Consider the following 24123-nt stretch of genomic DNA (forward strand, 5'->3'; position numbering starts at 1 on the left):
AAATTATTATATTTAAATAAGATTAATTTAATATGATAATATATAATAATACTTATATTTAAATTTATTAAAAATAAATAATGTTTTTTATCTTTATTTTATTTATTTAATAAATATACGTTTTATTATTTAATAAATCTTCGTATCTTCTGTGTTATTTATCACTAACATGGCTTGTATTTTATTTCAGGGATGGAAATAAAATTCCATAGATGCATAGATTCCGAAAAATAACTTTATTTTTATGAATCCCATAGATAGCCTTATGTGTGGCATGCTAATGATTTAATGAGGAAATTTTACTTAATATTCATAACGTGCGATTTTCAAAAATAAATTTTTTTTTTAAATATTCCATGTGGGGCTATGGAGAGAGTGTGTATCCGATCGAATAATGGTGTGCAGGGTTCAATTTCTGCTCTCCGATCTGTCACTCCTCCAGCGTTAGCAAATGCATAGCGAGAATTTCAGTATCGCTTGGATATACTAAGCGCCATCTATCGAGAATCTACGAAATAATAGCATAATGAACCGTGATAGTAATATATAGTATTGAAAAAACGCCATTATTCTTAATTATTTAGTGCATACTTTCGAAATGTGCCCAAATTCTTGTATAGTAAATATCTTGTAAACAAAATATGTTAATTAATCTGCGAATGTCGCACTAAAGTCACTGCGACCGCATGCAGTGACTTACTTTTCAACAAAAATTCTGTTTTCATCTTTCCAGAAACGATAGATCTCTGGAAAATTCAGATTGGCGAACTGCCAAATTATAGAGAAACCACAGTATCTTGGTAAATAAGTCATGAAATAAATATCTCTCATTACAACGTTGTAACATAAAGTTTGTACTAACAAAAGTGAAATTTCTGAATGACGACATAGTAATTGATATAAACCGTATAGCTTACTTATTATTTAAGAATGACTTCATATCACTTAAAATAGCTGAAACAAATCATTATATTGATTTCCATTTAAATTTTTATATATCAGTAAAAATATTATTTATGGTGCAAACAAAAGACACCGAACACAAAAAGGATTCAGATCGTCTAGAGGAAGAAAATAATATCACTGGGAAATAATTCCATTCACACTAAAAGAAAAAAATGGAGTCATAAGAATCAATAGTAAGAGAAAGTCAAAGTAATATCAGCCATAACTCAGTATTTTTTTTTTCAGAACTCGTCTGAAGATGTATTAGTTCATATATGAGTAAAAGAGATAAATAAGTATCTTTATGCAAGTTTCTAAGGAAGTATGAAGAACTGTCTGGTATTTTATTAAAAAGAATATTTCTTTGGAAAGGATCTCGAAGGAAAAATATCTTAATATTTTTGGAATTCTTAGTGCTAGCCCTAAATTTAGGAGTTAATCTCCTTATATAGACAATTTGGCAAAATGTCCATCATCCATTTCTACCTTTTCTCTGTTCAGCGTCGCATATTGGGTACAATAAGTATGGTACCTTTTTTCAACTATCAACTTTCTATCGCTAGACAGCAGCTGAGTGAGGAAATCAACTATCACAAAATAAGAAAAAACGATTTCTTTGTTATAAGAAAGTAATTTATTAGTCAGCGAGAGGGAACTCCCCAAATTTTCTCACATGCAGTATTCCACCACCCCTTTCTTATATTAGATGGAGCTTCAGTAATGCTGTGAATATTTTGAATGGCATTGGGAAACAATAGTTGCTAAATATAGATCTTTGGCATGAAATTAGCATTTCTACTAATTCTAGCATGTGATCGTTGGCGTGTTTTTCGAAATTAATTCAAGGCATGTAGTAAATACAGAAGTTCTTAAAAATCTAATATGTATTTTGGAAGCGTTATTGTTGTTGTCATTGTTAAACCGATTTAAATTGTAGTGATCGTAGCGCCATCTTTCATTTATGTTATTCTAAAACGCTACCAATCTACTTTCCCTAATACAATCTTTGTTAATACTTCGCCCGGGGAATCCCCGTTCTATGTATACGTGCGCTAAGTAGTGATGTTCCGATAGTTGTTAGTGAAATAGTTTATTTTTCTAATAGCGATGAAGTGCTTTATACAACACTTTACACGAACATCACCACAAAATATTTTATAATATTATATAATTTAACTTAGAACTACAATTATAATCACAAAATCACATACTATATTACATTTATTTGCGTTTGAAAGAACAGATTGATAGACGGGTATTCTTTCGATAAATCTGGTTCAAAGTTTGATGTTACACTATATTTTAAATACTAAAATTATGAACCAAATTTCATTTACATAAGTTGTTGCATTTTTGAATTATCAAGACTTTGTATAAGACTGACAGAGAGTCAACTCCTTGACGGATTCTGTTTAGAATTCGATACGGATGTACATTTTAGATGCCAAATCTGTATATTAAATTTTACTTATCTAGTTTTTACGGTTTGTAATTATCGAGTTCCGTTTATTCGGATTACCGGACAGACAGACAGACTTACTCTGAATGTATTTCTTTCAAAATTTGACATACATTTGCACGTTTGGTGTAAAGGTCAAATCAGGTCATATAGCTCCAAACATTTATGAGTTAACCTGTTAATATGCTAAGCATTTATAAATAATCGATTTCCAAAATTAGGAAAGTCTGAAATATGGAGATTGGGGAAACTTTCGAATTATTTGGAGATTGGAATACTTTCCCTTTGTAAATTTCTCATACGAAAAAGTAAGGTAAGAAAAAGATTATTATACGGGAAACAAAGATTATAACAAACGGAAAACAAAACAAAACTTATATAAATATCGCTTTCCTGAAGTCCACTTTGCTCATAATGATTTGTGTTGATGACAAAAGTTTAATTTCACTACTTTGTGCGTTTCATTATTTTTAAAATGGAAGCGATAGTAATTCAAATTGTAAAACAAAAACAGAGCAATATTTAAAACTGTAATAATGACTTTTATCAACTGGTATTCTTCTAGAATTAATTTCTTGTATTATGGTTTGTGGAATGTTTAATATTCGTTGAGAATTCATATCTATCTCTATAGGTTGAAAATATGTTAAAAATACTTTTTAAAAAAATTGCTTGAATGTAGAAATATATTTATGCGGCATAAAAATTGGTATCATGGAAAAGACTTTTATTTTTTCAATTTTAAGATGACGTAAAAATTATTATTGTGTTATAATATTTTCCGAAGTTATCTCGAAAAAATGCCACAATTTCACTTAATTTTTAATTAATTAAAATTGTAATTAAATTTTCAAGCAGAGCAACCTCGTGGTTTTCACATTCTCCTTCCAAAATATATAAGTGACAAGTTTTATCTAGTCTGTAGAGAACTAAAACACAGATACATAAACACACTTTTATCTTTATTATATGTAAAAATGTAAACATAGACGATTTGATGCAATATTATTCTTTCTACATTTTGAAATCAGATTAAAATATTTTCATCATCAAACATATTCTAAAATACGAATATTTGATGCAGTTGGAATACGAATGATAAGGCTTTATTCATTTCAAATGCAAATACTACACATAACAGTATAACAAACACTTCAATTTATATATTAATTACGGATAAACTTGAATTCCCTCATCAATACAAGAATGGTTAAATTAACTGAATCAATTTACTTGAATGCATCATCCTGGAACAATATCTGAATTCAAACATATTCTGAGTCACGCCATATACACCTGCCGTGTTTGGAACAATCATGTTCCATGACTGATTTGTGATAATGTGTTTTTGTTTAAAGTGTTCTAATCAGAATTGTTCGGTGTTATTTTTTTCCCGCAGATGTCAACAGCGGCTTTGGAAAGTTTCCTCGTGCAAATAGAGAACGGTTATGAGCGGTACAGGAACCCTTACCACAACAACATGCATGCCGCAGATGTCACGCAAACCGTCGCTTATTTGCTTTGTCAAGCGGGACTTGCAGTAAGTTGGCTTTTATAATTTCCATCAACAAATATTAGAAGCGGCTGGTTCCTGTTTATTCTTTGGAGATCTTAATGAATCATTGCAATCAGGGAAAATTAAGTTGTAGCTATTGCGAAATAGGATGAAATAAATTTCAATAAGAATTTTAAAAGATGTTTAAATTTCTGAATTAAGCTTTTAATTATATATATACTATTTAATTTTATTTAAACTCTTATTTTTTGTCATTTTATAAGTTTTCTTGCAATTAAGCTAATTTTTTTATTATTTCTCATAAACATATTTTATATTGTTTCTACTATCTCAAATTAATGTATTTATTCTGTAAATATTATTAGATCATTGCAAATTATTAAAAGCAATTTTTTCTTAGTAAAAAAGTTTATAGAAACTGTATTACGCAATTTATTATTCTTTTGTTTTAAAAAAGAACAATTCACATATTTACATTAATGATCCAAATATTTTTTCCTTTATATTTAATGTCATAGTTCAGCTTCGAAAATAATTTTTCTACGTATAAACCTACAAATTCTACATATAAACTTAATTTTACATATATATTCTTTTCTACGTCTTTAATTAGACACCTTTTAACACCTTTAGACAGTAATTGTGTTGTAATTAAATAAACGCTTTCAGGTAAATTTTTTTGATAAAGAGAAAGTAAGATTTAAAAAAATCGCACCTTTTTATGTAAAACGACGACTTAAAATTAAAATTCAAAATTCCTTTCACAATTATAGATTTAAATATGTCGAAGCTGATTAAAATCCATCTGTAGTGTGGATCTTTTTTTCCCTAAGAATTAAAAATTCTTTTCAAAATAGCAGACGATGTTAATGAATAGTTACTTTCACTTCAAGTTAAAAAAAATAATGAACAAAAAAGAATTCTGTGATCAGTAAATTAGAAATTCGAGTACAAGGTATCTTAATTAAGATAATTATAACAATTTTTTTTATTCAAACGAAAGATTTTTCTTCTAATTTTTTAATTGTTTCAGACAATAATTATGTTGTAATTAAATAAGTTATTTCAATTAAAAATTTTTGATTAGGAAAAATAAATTCATTTTATAAATTTATTCGTTGAGCTATAAAATTATATTTAAAAATCTGATATATTTTCTTACTTTTTTAGAATTGGCTGACGGATATAGAAATATTTGCTACGCTTTTTGCAGCTATAATTCATGATTATGAGCACACAGGAACAACTAATTCATTCCATGTTATGTCCGGGTAAGTAAAAAAAAATTTTAGCATGTTTTTCTAGTTTCATATAACCATTTGTCTTAATTTTATCTCTTATTTTAAATCAATTTATTATTATGAATAAGATAAAAGTATGTAAAATTATTTCATTTAAAAAATTTAACTAAACAAAAACAGAGAAATTATAGTGTAAAAAATAAGAATTCCTATTTTTTACTAATACACGTCATCATCATGACACAAGTATACCACGTTATACAAATTTACAAAACAGTCCATTATTATATGTTTTGTATTTTTGCTTATCGATTTTATTTTATAATGGTACTTATTCATATTGCAGTAATAGGTTATATTGCATATAAATTATTTTAGTCATGTGATTATGACGTCAGATGAACTTACTATATTTAATCTTTCAATTGTATATTTAAAAATCAGAAACAATATTTTAATAATTATTTGTTCTCTGACAGTAGAATTTTCATTGAGATACTTCACGTTGATGTTTATTAGTGTTGTTTCATAATACATTTCTATAATCACTTATTTGAAATTAATTTATTCGATTATATGCAAGCAATAAAATAACAGTATATTGTTTTGATTTCAATGAAATACGAGTGCTTAAATGTGTTATGTATTTGTAAATTCGTGTAACAGATGGCGCTTTTCTAAAAGGATATCCAGCAGTTTAATTAGAAATAAACAATCGATAAAAAGTAATCCAGCTGTGAATTATTTTATTTATTGTAAATTTCCGAGAATCCCTTGTGATAATTTTTCTCGGGGCAGTTCTCATAGCTTTAATTATTTTGTCTTAAGATTCCAAAAAAAATCGATTTTCGAGGGTATTAAGTTTTATAATAGTAGCTGTTTTTCAAATCGTTTCATTATTTTCAAGATATGCTTTTGTTCACTGCACACATTGTATTGGTGGCATTTCGAAAGCAAAAAAAAAAAAAAAAAAAAAAATTGTGGCTTTAGGCTATAAATATTCTCCTAACCGAAATATTTATACCGAACTAGAACAATAGCTTTGCATTTTTTTTTATTTTTTACAAACCACTACAAACTAGAAATTATACAACTACCACTCTACCATCGAAGAAATTTTGTTCGAAAAAAATTGTCGATGTTGTCGGAATGAAAAAATATATTTAGAAAACAAATTTTTCACAACAAAGTAACGCTTGTCCATTGTTTCCTTTTTCTTTTTTTTTTTTTCCTTCTTCTTTTTAACATAAATCCATTTTAGTTATTTTCTATCCGTTTATATTTGCTCTTTGGCTCTTTGAAACTAAGATAAACTATTACATTAATTATTAATAAAAATATAAATATCCATGCTATATTGTACACTGTAAGTTATAAAGAATAGGGTATCCATTCAAAAAAAAGTTTGCATTTTAGTAAGTTATTACAATAAGTATTTTTTTAAAAGTTTCTTAATTTTTTTAATAGTTTTATAATCGAAAATCTGGAGATCAATGCAAATTTCTTTAAAGGGCTAGGAATACGAAGAAATACTCTAAACGGATTTTAACTTTAATCATATTTATAACATATTTTATTTTTTTAATTATCATTGAATATCATCAGAAAGAAAGTCATTCGTCATCTTTATATGCATTATTTAAGCTATCCAGGCTTAATAATTTTTGCTTTGCAGGCTTAATAATTTTTGCGTTTTTGCTTTCACCTCTAAATTTATGATTCAAAAAAAATGTATTTGTTTTTTATACTACACTGATAAAACAATGCTTTACAGAAAGTTATTTTAAAATTAACTATAGAAATTAACAGAAATAATTAACACTGTTTTGTGTAAATACATTATAAGAAAATAGCATAGTACAGTTTCTCTACCAGTTTCAAAACTTTATAACAATATTTTTTGAGAGGAAATTGTAAATGGTTGGCTTCCACATATTACGATTTGATAGCAGCGACATCTATCGCAGGAAAATCGTAACAGGTTTTTTTTTTTTTTTTTATTCATTATAAATATTTCGAAATCTATCCCATCAATCTATGTGATACATCTCTTATGGAATTAAAATTCAGTTAAAACAAATCGATTTAATGATTATACAAGTTATTAAAATAATAAAATAATGCACAAAATGCATGCAGTAAATTAATTTCTCATATTTAGAAGCATCTGTGACTAAAATTAATAAGCGAAATGAAACTAAATTTCATATGCAGAGTGTAAGAATAAAATGAAGTATTTCAGTTTTAAAAAAAATATTGAAATGTAGCATCTTCTAAATAAGAAAGACCAGGACATTGAGAGTGTTCCATGCTTACCAGTACAGTAATATTAATTAATAAGAGTATATTTCCTGTAATTTCCATACTATTTGTCATTCATTATTTCGTGTATTTTTTATCACTCGAACATCAATAAAACATTGTATAATCCATTTTCCTTGAGTTCATCGCAATTTTCAAACATGAGAAATATTAAGTTAAATGAATATGCGCAAAAAAAAATTACTAAATAACAAAATTACTATGAATCTTGTATATAATATGTAAACTAATAATGTAAGGCTGGGATCGCCTGGTTGGTAGGGCATTGGACTCGCATTCGTTAGGCTGTGAGTTCGAACCCCACCATCCGAAGACTCTACGTGTGTGTGGTAGCTGGCGCACGTATAAATCTGTCGTGGTCACAAAGTCCTCCATCTCGAGAGAAGTACCGCTGGGGGTACTGGATCAGGGGTGATCGTTCTCTAATCCAGGTCTAAATTACGATGTGTGAATGAGTGAAATGCATCAATGAAGTCCGCCCCCTAAAATGTGTTGTGACGTGTGTGTAGCTAAGTCGTACTCTTGGCCCTAGATGGCGGTACTGAAAAAACAAGAGACGCACCCTTCGCTTAAAATCACTGACTTGTAAAGTCAGTGGGCTTGTCTATGACAAGTGCCATTGGAAACAACAACATATGTTATGTTGTTTAAGTTACTAAATGAATCTCTGAATAAGTCTCTAAACTTTTATATAGTAGTATATAAGTAGTATAGATAAAGTGCAATATTCTAAAAAAAATCGAATTGGAGATTCTGACGAATTTCCACGTTTAAGACTTTCCAGAGTTTCAAAAATACATTTTTAAAAAATGTACGTCTGTCTATCTATCTGTAAAAAAGATAAATCAAAAACAATATGATCTAGTAGGAGGAAATGTGATATATGATTTTTATACCGAATTTGTAGGTTTCTTTCAAATTCTTTGCAAAATACCCCCAGATGAAATCTGCCTGCCTGGATATTCAAATACAATTTAATGTGATAACTGCAAAATGAGGAAAACTGTAAAAAATAAAATTCGATACACAGTATTAAAATCCACAGTCTATACACTTACCACATTTTGAGCGAAAGCCAACTAGGAATTGTCTCTCTATTGCTTGCAATTTTTAGAGACATATAACTCAAGGACACAGTGACTTAAATGTATCAAATTTGGTATATTATTTTGTGATTACAAGTATAGTTGTTTTTGTTTCAATCGATTAGATAAAACGCGTCTAAAACACCGATTTGTTTTCGGATAATATTAACCGCATGTCAGGGATTAATCGCCAAATAAGTCGCCAAAGCAAAGATATTCGATTTAAATGCTAAATTGAAGTCAAAGGTTAATATTCCATAACTATTGCACGCCAATGCTATGCAAGGGGTTCTTTGGGATAAACGCCTTCACTAGAGAGCATGGGAGAGAGTTATGGGGAGAAAACTCCTATTGGTTTATGCATAGTAATTTATTCCATTTCTCTATTGATTTTTATCTTTTATCGGTTAATATCTATTAATTTTTTTCTCTAAAATATCGGTAGCCCGTCAGCCGCTGTTAAAATTGGAATTACAGCGTTGCCCGAGGAACACCACGTGGAGGTCGGCTACCAGAGTTCCTCGAGGGCTGTCCCCAAACACCCCGATTACTACATTCTGGGACAGCCCCGGGAGGTCAATAGAACCCCCCTCGCTCATGCCTTATACAATCCATCTGCTGGTCATGAATTAGGACTATTTGTAAATAGGGTTGCATTTCATTGATATACACTACTTGATTTGACAGCATTAGAGGATTCTTTTTTTAAGTATTTTTTAGTGACAGATAAAATGTTTTTTGGAATAATGAATCCAGTAGTTATGTTGTTCCTTTTGAAGATTAATTGTACAACTGTCTCTTCTGAAAACAATTAGATAATTAGATTGAATCCCAAAGCTTGGATGTGTGGAGAAGATGAGGCGTGGAAATGGATTCATCTTCAGTTCTTGTATAAAAAATATCTTTTGAATTCATATAAACGCAATTGATTTCCTTTTACATTGCTTCCTACTAAATTTATCTTCTTGCGGTTCATTGGTTGTCAGATACAGAATCCTTTTGATCAATTGAATGTTCATATAATGGTTCATATCTTATTTCGAGTCCGTAGAATTCAAATGATTAATGATTCAGCAGAATTTGATTATTATATTTAAATCCAGTCATCATATATTTTATTCAAATCATCTATGGGTTGCTGGAATTCTCATTTTATCGACAAGTTTATTAAATAATACTTTCTACGATGATGTTATTATCATGAATTCTTTATTCTCTTTCTTATAATTCGGAATCATTGGGATCATTAGACACTGCTTTATAGAATTGCCACAGATTGTAAAGTGGACAAAGAATAGCTCATCAAAAATGCTCTATAATTTTGTATATTTCGGTGTATTATTTTTTAAAATTTTTTTTAATTCTTCTTTCTTTATTGAAGCATTTTTAAAACCAATATCTGCAGCAAAATGACTTCCGATTCAAAACAATTTGATATGTCTCTTCGTTCGACAAGTGTATAAATTCTTTATTGGTGAATTTTCTGGGTTTTCTTCAGTCCAAGATCCATTTTGATTCACGTTCCATTTTGATCACAGTTAATAGCAATAGGAATTGGTATTTCTGTTTAAAATAATGTAAAGATGTTAGGAAACTGCAGAATTCTAGTCTTCATTTCTGTATTGGGATTCTTTTCCATGCTATTCAAAGGTATTCTTCTAATGCTCTTCGTTCATTAGATATTTAACAAAAAGCAATGTGTATCTTGAGATATTTCTTCATTTTTTTAGATATAATGAATTGGTTATTTTATTGAAAAAACGGTTATTTCAAAATATTGATCCAGAGATTGTTCAACACGCAGCAGATATCGGCAAGAGGAATCTTTTAAAATATTTGAATGACGGAAAGAACTTTTAAAAAAATTTACGATATAATCAAGATTTAAAATCTATGTGCAGGCGTAAGTGTTTTATTGTCTTCAATGCTATGGTTCAGTTTGAAGATGTTAGACAAAATATTATGATTCGTTTGCTGGAGTCTTATTCATTTTCTGCCTTGTAAATACGTAAATTAGATAGCATACTTGGAACGGGGAATTGGAGGCTCACCGAAAGCAATGCGAATTTCATTCTCGCGGTTGAGCCTCCCCCGTTCCATGGAGTAGTACATCATGATCAGATACTGCTTTGCAGTTGCAAGGTCGAAGTCTGCCTCGTTAGGCTTTTCAATATCATCACCAAAATCAAAGGTTGCAGTTGGTTTTTCTGCTTTAGCAGACTTGAAAACGGAAGCACTGAAATAAAAGAAACGGCAAATTAGTGCATTCTATTTCCCTTAAATTTTATTATAATCTAAGCAATATTAAAATTATTATAATCTAATTTAGACACTCTTTTAAATACAGCGTCCAATACGTTTAATTGCAACGTAAATACAATTTCTGGACGTCAATACAACGTCCAGAAATAAGACAGCAATTAATGAAATCCTTTATTTAGACAGTAATTATTGTTATTATGCAGGGAATACAATTAAAGCTTTAATTATGTTGTGTCATTTGTGCTAAAAATTAGTATATCTGCAAAATTAAAGTTCAATTTTAAATCACAAGCAGTATAATGTTTGTTAACTGAAATTAAAGCACAGAAGATAGATTAGTAAACAGTCATGTTAGATTATTAACTCGTTAGCATAATTACTTAAATTAGTATATATTTGTCGAATCATTTTAATTTTTGCAATTTTCAAGACAGAAATTAAAACTTTATGTTAATAATATCATTTGAATACCGTAATATTTTTAAACATAAAAGTTTTACGAAACATAGAGAAAAGATTTTGTGTACTTACAATGCTCTCCGAATTCGTTTGAGCAGTTTGGGTGCCATCACAATCCAAAGTGCTTTTTCAGCACAAAAATCGCAATAAAATAACGAAATATCAAAATAAGCGCAGTGAAATTCACAAGATGCTTCAGCGTCGTTGTCTTTTCACCAAATGGGCAGAAACATTGTTGATTTCGGCCAAACAATATCATTCCATTGTTAGGGTAATAGTTATCATCATTATTTTAGTTAGTTGTTTATTTCATTTTAAGAATTAATTGTTGCAACAATGTTTAATTGCATTGTTTCATCCAATATCACTCGCTCCTTTCTAACATAGTTTATTTACTATATTTTTTTTTTATTTATTTATGGAAAAAAACAAAATGTAGTATTTTTAAATATTTATAACTATCCTAATTCTATGTAATTGACAGAGAAACCACTATAATTAGGAGTAAATCATATAAAAATTATAATAACGCTTCAATTTTGTTTATAATTCAATATTTTATTTATTCAAATGAAAATCTGGACAAATATATCGTACATTTGCATAAATAACTAATCGCCGAAGGTCATCAAATAATTATTATTTTTAGCATAGTTTTACTGATTTTCCTTTCGTCCGTATGATTTGATTTTAACTGTAATAATAAAGTAAACTTGTTAACATTGAACAGAAAATATGAAATTATACAAAAAGTATTAAAATCAATAGCAAATCTCGATTGTTTTAACTTTTTTGGTAGAAATCAATGTACGGACAGTTACTTTGATTGCATTTATAATGCATTTTAATTTTAATGAATGTTTAGAAGCTTTCTTTGATTTTCATTCGGACTCAGATTCTATCGAGTATAAATTAGAGTACAAACCATGTTTTCATGTTTTTGTCCGATTGTCCGTATTTCTAAATTAGAGATTATTTTATACTTCTTATTGTACTATTAGATTCATTTCTTACAACGAATGTTTTTTTTAATTTTTTATTTAATCGTTAATATTATAAGTAAAAATCTTCAATAATATAGTTTATTCTAAGTTGAAATATTACGTATCATTGAAAGGAATTTTCTGAAACTTATTACAATGTTTATGATATCTTAATGAATTATACACATAATTATACTTAAATTCATTAAATTTTAGAATATTCCTGAATCGTCTGTAACATACATCAGCACAAAATGATTGGGACTGGTTTCCTCGAAAGTTTTTTGCATATTTCCTATAGAATTTGTTATCCTTTTTCTCTCCGACGCATAGAAGTAAAACTTGGATAAGGCCGTAAATACCGCAAGTACTCAAAGCTTTGTTTTCAAAATCACCCTCATGAGAATTTTATGCTTCTTAGAAGAAAATAAAGGAAATTCTATATATATTTTATTCTCCTTTTACTTGCCTGATTGAAATAAAACATTTGATGGAGATTAAATCATATCGAATTTCATTCTTAAGTCGCTCCTTTTCTTTATTGTCGCTGTTACATGCAGAAAAAAGTACGGAAAAATGAAAAAAAAAAACTGAACTGATTTGGTACAGAATTTCATAAGACTGCGCTGTGTATATTAAATCTGTATATCAAATTTTATTTGTCAGGCTCTGTATGTTTTGCTGTTAACAAACTCACCTACAACCGGCAGACATTTCGCGCAAGGATATCGTCAAAATTTAATAAAAAGCTCTACATTTTGGTGCAAATGTTACTTACCAGATTTCACCTAACGAGTGTTTCATTTCATTCTCAAAGCATTTTTCAGTAGCCATGTTCATAGACAGAGAGCTATTCCAGTAGATGGGCATTATTCATGTAATATGTTTCTACGAATTTAAGAAGATATGAAACTTGGAAAAATGTTTTAAATCCTGAGATCGGAATTTTTAACGATTGTCGAACCTCCTCTTAGTCATCATATATGAGATGTTAAAAATACCTTTTACATTTAGCAGTGGTTGAAAATTCAATCAGAAACATCAAAAAAAGTAATCAGCTAAGTGAAAAAGAAATAAAGAAATATATTAAATAAATATTTATAAAAACAAAAGACATTTATTGAATATTATTTAAATTTTTGATATACATTCCATGCTTCCGATTCCAATTACACGCTAGTGTAGGATATTCGATGGTCGATATCAGATTGAACGTGCTTAAAAAGTGGTTTGAATCATGTCTTGAATATCCTATTACCTCCATGTAAATGTATATACTGGTCTTTGTAGCAAAATGTTAATCATTTAATGCATTCAAAGGATTTCGGTCCGTTTTGCCATCCGAGTAAAAGCAACACTTCAAAAGCTACATCGATGAAATTTAGTAAACACGTTTAGCATTTAAAGTGAAACATTATAATTTTTGAACCAAAGCTTTTCAATTACTCTGTACTTTCCGTCTCTATTTTCCCAACACAATGGTTTAGGCAAAAAATTCATACACAGTTAATATGCAAGTTAGAGATTTTCTCCAAATTGGGAAGATAAATTCTCATATGTTTCACTTTCTGTCGGTCTGTGCATTGACTTGCATATAGGCATGATAACTCTAAAACACCACCACTTAAATAAATGATATATGGTGTGTGACCTAGCTTCTAAAATTGTAGTAAGGTGTCAATATGCATCTTCAAACGGCCGAATTAAAGCGTCTAAAGTGCATATTCGGTTTTCTTGAAGTAGTTATATAAAGCTATCATTATGTAGAAGCATACGCATATAAGTGCCTGTAAATACGTTATTAAAAATAAAAATATGTTAAGAAAAAGAATGTTAAAAATAATATTTGTAAATTTACAATAAATTTCTATTAAATAATTTCAATCTTTTTATAAGTATAAATTTTGTATAACATAAAATTCAAATCAGACTTCTTAATAACTTTAAATATTAAAGCCTCAAATGAATGTTTATCGTTAACAGATCATAGTTAATGATTTGCTTTTATGATTCAAAATGAAACTTCACAAATGTTTTTATTCATTGAATATCTCGAAACATTGTACTGAAAGAGATTTTTCGATGAACGGAAGTAGTTTCTAACTTTCAAAATAAAACAAAGGGGAAAAGTTTTATTTTTTTTTTCAAAATGTAAAAAGAAATTTAGATAGAATGTCTTACTTTTAATTCCTGAGGGCTCGGGATTCGGGATAGACTGGTTGGTAGGGCGTTGGACTCGTGTCCCTTGGGTTGCGAGTTTGAATCCCGCCTACCGAAGACTCTCCATGTGTGTGTGGTGGCTGGCGCACGTATAAATCTGTCATGGTCACAAAATCCTCCATGTCGAAAGTAATACCACTGAGGGTACTGGTTCAGAGGTGGTCGTTCTTTGATTCAGGTCTAAATGACGATCTGTGGATGAGTGAATGAAATGCATGGATGAAGTCCGCCCCGTAAAAAGGGCTGTGACGCGTGAGTAGCTAAGTCGTTCTCTTGGCCCTAATTGGAGACGCTCACAAAAAACAAGAGACGCTCACTCGGCTTAAATCGCTGAAAGATAACTGTCATCGGGCTTGTAAGGTGCCATAAATCACAACACAACAACAACAAACTAAGGATGTATTTACATCTACAATAATAAAATGTTAGTTTCAATCAGAATCATAAAATTTATTTTAGTAGTAGAGATCGGATCACTGAAACTCCCTCTAACGTGCGTGAAATTAAATTAAATCAAGGCTTAATACGACATTAATGTTATAATAGGCTAGGTTTAATGCCAATAGCTCTGTAATGGAACCTGCGTTTTGCATATTCTTATAAATAAATTTCACTTCAATGCAACTAATTTAATATAAATAATTCATTAAAATTTGCTATCGTATACAGTGAAAAGTTTCTTATTATCATGTGAGAACATTATGCTGTTTTTATTTGGGGGTTTTGAAGCTCAAAATCGCGTAGGTAATTAATATTGAAGCTAGAAATCACGTAGGCAATGAATAAAGGATAAATGGTAATTTTCGTCGTCATCTTTTAATCGCATAAACTTTTTTTACTTGCTTTTACCAGTATTGCATTATTATTATGTATGCTTCTTTGAAAGCAGGTGCATTTTTAAAAGGTTGACCTGCTTTTACCAGTATTGCTTTATTATTACGTATATTTCTTTCACACCAGATGCGTGTTTAATAGGTTGCCATAGAACTATGACATCATAGTTGTTATTTCACCTCAAAATCGGTCGAGATCCAAAACTTTGTTGCTTTGAAAGTTTAAAAAAACATTATATATATATATATAGAGAGAGAGAGAGAGAGAGAGATAAAGATCGATAGAGAAGTCTTGTGATTATTTCAAACCGGTTTGAACTGGTAAATTAAGACAAATCATTGAAGAAATTGAAATTTGCGATCATAAATTCCATTTTAATTTTTCATAATGTTTCTGTCAGCATAAGACTACAAAATCCATCTCCAAATGCCTTCCCTTTCTTCGATATATTTATAGGCTGCTTTGAACATCTGCAAAATAATCCTACATTCGTAAAGAAACATTATTTATTATTACGTCCAAACGTGATCGTTTTTATTTATTCGATTTCAGATCAGAGACGGCTCTGCTGTACAATGACAGAGCAGTCCTGGAGAATTACCATGTCAGTCAGTCTTTCCGTCTGCTGCGAGATGATGAAAACAGCATACTGAACAATCTCAGTAAAGAAGAGTACAGGTAACAGAAATCCCATTTTAAAAACTAGCCGAATTATAATTTTGTCATGGAGACGACTTTAAAATTGATCAGCTGTTGGATAAGATACTAAATTAGAAAGGAGAAAAGTTATATCCTGTCTGTTTTCGTTATATTTTATTTGTAGCAAATCATGTGGGCATATGACTAGTATATTCTAAAAGTATCTAAGTATCTAAAGTATACAAAAGTATCTAAGTATACAAAAATATCTAAGTATATAAAAGTATCTAAGTATCTAAAGTATACAAAAGTATCTAAGTATATAAAAGTATCTAAGTACATAAAAGTATCTAAGTATATAAAAGTATCTAAGTACATAAAAGTATCTAAGTACATAAAAGTATCTCAGTATATAAAAGTATCTAAGTGTATCTAAGTATCTAAAGTATACAAATTATCTAAGTATACAAAAATATCTAAGTATATAAAAGTATCTAATTATCTAAAGTGTACAAAAGTATCTCAGTATATAAAAGTATCTAAGTGTATCTAAGTATCTAAAAGTATCTAAGTATCTAAGTGTATCTAAGTATCTAAGTGTATCTAAGTATCTAAAGTATACAAAAGTATCTAAGTATACAAAAATATCTAAGTATATAAAAGTATCTAAAGTATACAAAAGTATCTAAGTATACAAAAATATCTAAGTATATAAAAGTATCTAAAGTATACAAAAGTATCTAAGTATACAAAAATATCTAAGTATATAAAAGTATCTAAGTACATAAAAGTATCTAAGTATATAAAAGTATCTAAGTACATAAAAGTATCTAAAGTGTACAAAAGTATCTCAGTATATAAAAGTATCTAAGTGTATCTAAGTATCTAAAGTATACAAATTATCTAAGTATACAAAAATATCTAAGTATATAAAAGTATCTAATTATCTAAAGTGTACAAAAGTATCTCAGTATATAAAAGTATCTAAGTGTATCTAAGTATCTAAAAGTATCTAAGTGTATCTAAGTATCTAAGTGTATCTAAGTATCTAAGTGTATCTAAGTATCTAAAGTATACAAAAGTATCTAAGTATACAAAAATATCTAAGTATATAAAAGTATCTAAAGTATACAAAAGTATCTAAGTATACAAAAATATCTAAGTATATAAAAGTATCTAAAGTATACAAAAGTATCTAAGTATACAAAAATATCTAAGTATATAAAAGTATCTAAAGTATACAAAAGTATCTAAGTATCTAAAGTATACAAAAGTATCTAAGTATACAAAAATATCTAAGTATATAAAAGTATCTAAAGTATACAAAAGTATCTAAGTATCTAAAGTATACAAAAGTATCTAAGTATCTAAAGTATACAAAAGTGTCTAAGTATCTGAAGTATACAAAAGTATCTAAAGTATACAAAAGTGTCTAAGTATCTAAAGTATACAAAAGTATCTAAGTATCTAAAGTATACAAAAGTGTCTAAGTATCTAAAGTATACAAAAGTATCTAAGTATCTAAAGTATACAAAAGTATCTAAGTATATAAAAATATCTAAGTATATAAAAGTATCTAAAGTATACAAAAGTATCTAAGTATCTAAAGTATACAAAAGTATCTAAGTATCTAAAGTATACAAAAGTGTCTAAGTATCTGAAGTATACAAAAGTATCTAAGTATACAAATGTGTCTAAGTATCTAAAGTATACAAAAGTATCTAAAGTATACAAAAGTATCTAAAGTATACAAAAGTATCTAAGTATCTAAAGTATACAAAAGTAAGTATCTAAAGTATACAAAAGTATCTAAGTATCTAAAGTATACAAAAGTAAGTATCTAAAGTATACAAAAGTATCTATCTAAGTTTGCAACTGTAAAGTAACAAACAGATCCCAGCAGATCCAGTTCGATTGCATAATCAACAAGGGGGATAACTGGTATTTCTAGTTTCTACAAAATTTCGATGTGTTTGGTGTGTTATTAATTCAATAAAATTTCAAAATTTATGAAAATGAAACAAATAATCATACAGAGATTGTCGTTTGCTCAGATCGGACTTTTCTCTTAAAAAAATTGCAGCTCCAAAAGTTACCGATAGAGACCACTGAAGTATAATTTAAATAAGATTAAACATAGCAAACTTCTGTTAAAACATTGATACTACTTTCGATTCCAGCGGCATGCTGTGGATGTCAAATCAAGTGTAATCACTTAACAGTTTTATATATATTCAGCAATTCAGGTTATACAGAACGTATTTCAAATAATTTATATGGTAAATTGGGGAACAAATGCGATTGCTTACTGTGTCCAAAATTAAAAATATTTCTGATTTTATAGAAATAGTTTACAATATTTAGATGACTAACAGAGTGTGACTTAATGTGCTTTCTTTTACAGAGAATTCCGAAGTTTGGTGATTGAGATGGTGCTGGCGACAGATATGTCCTCTCATTTTCAACAGATCAAAACTATGAAGACTCTCCTGTGCCACTCAGATTTTAGGTACATACACAATTCATGTTAGGTTATGAAACTTGAAAAGCATGTTTTCTATTGACCATTATCTCTTGAAATAATAATTTTCAAATATTATTATCCTGTATGCGACCGATAACACAGAGTATTATAACTAATTGTATGCGGTTTAATACTGTAACTGAAGAAACTATAACCGCATTACAGACACAGGAAATGCATGCTTATATAAGATTTTAAAATATTGAAATATTCCAAAAATTTCTTTCTTTTTATAATTAAATATTTTTATATCAAATGCGTGTTGTTTGCTAGTCCAAGATGCCATCTTTCCTAATGACGACTTAACTTCGTTTTTAGAGCAAATAGTAATGGATTTTATATATTTTCTTCTTTCGCTTAACTGCTTCCTTTTAGGATATAGAAATGGATTTTTCATATTTTCTTCTTTCGCTTAACTGCTTCTTTTTAGGATATAATAATGGATTTTTCTTATTTTCTTTTTTTGTATAACTGCTTCTTTTCCAGGATAAAAAATATCTCCCCTTGGTTGTTATACATTGTAGACGGAATATCGTCCGAGCTCATTTAAAATAAAATTCATCAGTTTTCACTCATATAAATTTAGTGAGAGCGCGTATTTCGAAAGATTGGGCGGCGATGGCAATGGCTTGGTGATTTAGATTTCGGATATGGGGTTAAAATCTTCCAGGTTTCAAATCCCGATAAATGAGTTGCCATGTAAGTGTTCTAAATATATCCGTTGTATCAAATATCTCACACTGGTTGGTGCAGAAATTAGATGATAGAATGCTAGCTCAAATGCCATCCTCTTCATCTGACCGTGGTTCAGGATTACGAGGTTAATCCTAAAATAGTCCCATTGTTACATAATAAAGTTAGATTAAACAAGCTAAAACATTATCTTACTACATCATTTCGTACAAGAAGTTCAAATCTTATTTTAAAAAAAGTCTCATTATACATTTTTGTGAATATGCCATTAGGATGTTCCGAAATATCTAATTTTATGAAAAAAGTAACACCAAATTCACAGATAAGACTGAGAAAGATATTGCAAAATTATCTATTACAGTGGATTATTTATTAACTAATATGTAAGATACTAAAATAAGAAAAAGCTCAATTTTAAAAATGCAATTCATTCCAATATAAACAAAATTATAATCTATTTTGAAAACTCCAACGCTAATTCTCAAAAACTATGAAAAAGTATTGCACCTTACGAAAACGCACACGAGGATCCAAAGTTGATTTACGCTATCTCCGGCTTACGGTGACATATGTTGTCCAGGATCTTGTTCGAACAACCAAAGATAAAAAAAATGAGATTATTTTTTCCATAAGCTTGTCGTAAATCAAATTTTCAACGGCCATCGTCTGTGACGTTTTTACGGTTTAAGCATGGTCTCAGTTCGTAACTTTGTTTCACCTTAACTGGTGTTTATTCGTTGTTAAGAATATTTTTAAAAAAAGATTCGTTAATAAGAAATATTTTAGTTGTAATTTTAAAAATAATTAAATTGTTCAATTTACTGCTCAGTAATGAACACTATTTCAGAATTACATAATGCAAATATTGATTTAAACTTGGAATAAATTTGGATTTTGTTTAGATTCTAATTATTAATAAGAAACCTGCCTATAATGGGATTAATTTCTGTGAGGTTCATACTAGAGATGTTAATTTGCTTGCGATTCTTCTTTTTAAAGAAAGATAAATGTTGATGGCAAGTACTCAGTTCTTTCGATAAACAAAATTATGAATGATAGAATTTTTGACATCGAGGGGAAATATAAAACAATTCGACTATTTCTTTACTATGGCTAGTCATCCTCGAAATTCAGTTGCTCAGCAACGGAAATATATCGCCAAAATATTGATGTAATCAAATATCTTGCTTTCTCTAAGCTTGAGAAACTAAGAAATTGTAGCTGCGATCTGGACGTAATCAGACAATTGCAAAATAATCAAGTGACCAGTTTTTGTTTTTTTATGAAATATAGAGATCTCTTTGGAGAAAGAAAGAGTTTAAATTAAAGAAATTCCAAGCAAGATAAATTATACCAATTTATAAATATAAATAAATTAAAAACATAATATTATTGCATGATAATTAAAATCTCTATTTGGATTAACCATACTCATTGCAACACTACAGGTAGTGCGTGTGTGCGTGTGCGTGTGTGTGCGCGCACGTTCGTGCGTGCATTTCAAGACAAAAAAATTCACAGTCAATTTTTCTATATCTATCAGTTAAATAAAAATTAAGTAAATTTGGAGTTTCTCAAGCCATAATTTCTACAAATATTATTACAAAAAAAATGAATTTCAGTTTTATCATATTCTCAAAAGATTTTTCATTTTAATACTAATATTTTTGTTTCCGTCGAATTTATTCCTTAATTTTAACAAACTTTTAAAATTTAATTTGTATTTTAAAAGATTTTTTGATAATGTTTCCATTTTTATCTGAAATACAAATTTCATTGTTCCTTCACACTATTTAGATGCATTCGTCTTCTAATGATAAAATTATGATAAATTATTTTTGGGGAGGGAGCATTAAGACTGAAGCAGGATTTCCACTTCCACTTTCATATCGCATTATATACTTTTTTATTAGCACGCGTAATATTTTGTAGTTAACTAGTATCATTATTTTAATAACATTTACTCTTATAAGAAAGGAAAATGTTAAGTGAATGCATTCCATATTAATGGTTTAACAGCCTAGAAAGTTCATATTCCAGACGAACAAGATGGGTGAAAAAGGCGACTAGTCACATATACAAGGGGTGTTCGAATGAAAAGGTACGAAACGACACTGTGGATATAAATGAAGACTTTATTCAAACTATACACCATAGGCCTGAGCACAACGATCCCATTGATTAACGAGCCGAAGGATTCTTTGTTCTCAGAATTCATGTGGCCGTGACGAGATCCAGTCCTTCACAGCGTTCTTGAGTTCGCCGTCCAAGGTCCGCTACTTGTTGAATTCTTCGAGCGCAGAAGAACCATTAATTCCAATGTGTATTGTTAGACACTCCGAAGACTACGCAGGTCCATCAAGAACAAAAAACCGGGGATACTCACAGAGGATGTGGTTCTGCTCCATGATAACGCGCGTCCACACGTCTCTAGGGTCACACATGCGGAATTGGCCAAGTTCAAGTGGGAGCAGCTCGACCATACACACTACAGCCCGGAGATGTCGCCCTGCGATTTTCGTGTGTTTGGTCCCCTGAAAAAAAACATCTGAAAAGGAAGCGTTTCAACAAGGACGGCGAACTCAAGGACGCTGTGAAGGACTGGATCTCGTCACGGCCACAGGAATTCTGGGATCAAGGAATCCTTCGGCTCGTTAATCAATGGGATCGTTGTGCTCAGGCCTATGGTGTATACTTTGAATAAAGTCTTCATTTATACCCACAGTGTCGCTTCGTACCTTTTCATTCGAACACTCCTTATAATATTTAAAATGCATAAACGCTGTTTAAAAAAAATTACAGGCACGTCGATAATTTGTTTATATTTTTACTCTGTAAAATTTATATTTACTATTGTAAATCATGCATCATGCTTCAACAAGATATTTTTAAACATGACTTCTATTTTTTGCAGTGCAATGGACAAGGCAAAAGTTTTGTCTCTGATGCTCCACTGCTGCGACATCAGTCATCCAGCGAAGGACTGGAACTTGCACTTCAGATGGACACAGAGGCTCATGGAAGAATTCTTTAGACAGGTCAGAAAACTCACCTTTTAATTCAATTCATTTAATTGTAATTTCTACTGACAGTCACTATTTCAACAATAATTGCAGCTTAAACCAATGAAAAGTCAATTTTTTTTAATCAGCCTAATATTGTGGCTTAAATTTCAATACATGTTTAAACTAATTCATAATAATGGGAATTTCGTGATCAGTGTCATAAAATTATGTTCAAGATAACTAACTTCAGTCCTTAGATTTTTCTGCGACTTCAAAGTAAAGTCTTGTGTGAAGTGAAAGTTAGTACTTAACTATTTCCTGATATTAAAACAAATATATATATATATAATATAATATATAATCTTCAGTATAGGTCATTCTGATGTTACCCTTTAAACTAATCACTGAATTGCGGAGAAATGCTAATTAAAAGCCGAGAAATAAACATAAAAAAATATCATTAGCCCTGTAATATGTTGAATTTTTAAGTCTTAAAATTTCATTATTGCGTTACATTTTTGCAAGATAATTATAAAAATATCAAAAAATAATAAATATTACATTCCATATTCGTAAATACTTAAATGTGGAAAATAATATTTGACTTGATTAGAATATAAGAAGAATGTGCAACTCAAAAGTAGTCATTTTAGGGCATTTCTATGAAAATGACTATAAAAGAATGTCATTTTTCTCATAAACAGCAAAAATGTTAATTATAAGAGTTTCGGAGGATAAAATTTTTGATGAGTAACTCTTTCGATAATTTCTGACAAGGATGATGAAGAGACATGAAGAATTTGCTATTCCTTTCATTTCATAATATGATCTTCTTGCTTGTTCTTCATATTCAATTAGAATTTTTAATAACAAGCATTGAACTTTGATTTCAGCTCTTGTTCAGTTCTTGTTCCCTGTTCTTTTATACAGTTGACGTTTCTGTTTTACTTTCTAACGTATTATTGGCCCATTTTAGTCTTTCCATCATTCGTTAAAGGTTTATTGGTTGGAAATCGTAACACATTCTATTAAAGCTATTAAGATATTTTGATAATTATTTTTTTCTTTAACATAATTTTTTGCTATAACTAACATTTCTCTTAGCACTCGTACATAATTCATTTAGTATTTATCGTTGAAATCCAAGTTCACTATTTGAGAAAAGAGCCTTCTAACTCATCCATTAAGCATTTCCTGTTTTACTTTCAGTTCGTTAGATTCGTTTTCATATTCCCATTTTAATTAAGGTCAGTTCATTTACTTTTGAAACACACTGTATCAAAACTACAAAGATATTGCGACATTTACCATTTTTTTTTAGTATAAAATGTCTGCCATAAGCAACTTTTCATCACAGAAACGATGAACAAAATTGATTTTAAGGTTGTAAAAATAAGAATTTTTATAAAAAAAATTTAAAAAAATAATAAAACGGATTATGAATGGAAATAAATAAAGTACAGTTAAAAGAAGGATAGCTATAAGAAAATAAGAATTTAAAAATAAATATAAATGCAGTTATTAAAAAGCTATATAAATCTCAATTTTCCTTAAAGAGCAGATTTTTAAATAAATCTCAATCTTTCAGAAAATAAAATAAAATTGCAGCTAGATAGGGTGTACTTTTTTTATATATATATTTCATGGAGCTAAGTGGAAAATTATCTTAAATATCTATATCTCATTTTACTTCTTCTAATCTTATTTATCTTTTAAACCTAAATCTGAACTTAAATGTATTTTTTCCCTGCATTTTAAGCTTCTAATATCCAATAAAGTAAATACGCCTTTAAAAAATAAATAATAATGAATTTCAACTCTTTTTAAAATAAGATAATAGGATTGGTTCGATAGCAATATATATATATATATATATATATATATATATATATATATATATGCATTTCTTAGCATTCTACTTTTAGTTTGTTTTCAC

General features: G+C 29.1%; 1 protein-coding gene across 1 annotated transcript in view; it reads left to right on the forward strand.

The window, feature by feature from the left end:
• LOC129987827 (dual specificity calcium/calmodulin-dependent 3',5'-cyclic nucleotide phosphodiesterase 1-like) overlaps window positions 1-24123 on the forward strand; it is a 324248-nt gene that overhangs the window by 281577 nt on the left and 18548 nt on the right. The window contains exons 8-12 of the mRNA XM_056095791.1: window positions 3804-3944; window positions 5091-5191; window positions 15879-16004; window positions 18370-18474; window positions 22097-22220. Of these exons, the coding sequence (XP_055951766.1) occupies window positions 3804-3944; window positions 5091-5191; window positions 15879-16004; window positions 18370-18474; window positions 22097-22220 (597 nt within the window). The remainder of the gene's footprint in view (window positions 1-3803; window positions 3945-5090; window positions 5192-15878; window positions 16005-18369; window positions 18475-22096; window positions 22221-24123) is intronic.

Source organism: Argiope bruennichi, chromosome 10, assembly GCF_947563725.1.
Source record: "Argiope bruennichi chromosome 10, qqArgBrue1.1, whole genome shotgun sequence".
In the NCBI taxonomy this organism is placed as follows: Eukaryota; Metazoa; Arthropoda; class Arachnida; order Araneae; family Araneidae; genus Argiope; species Argiope bruennichi.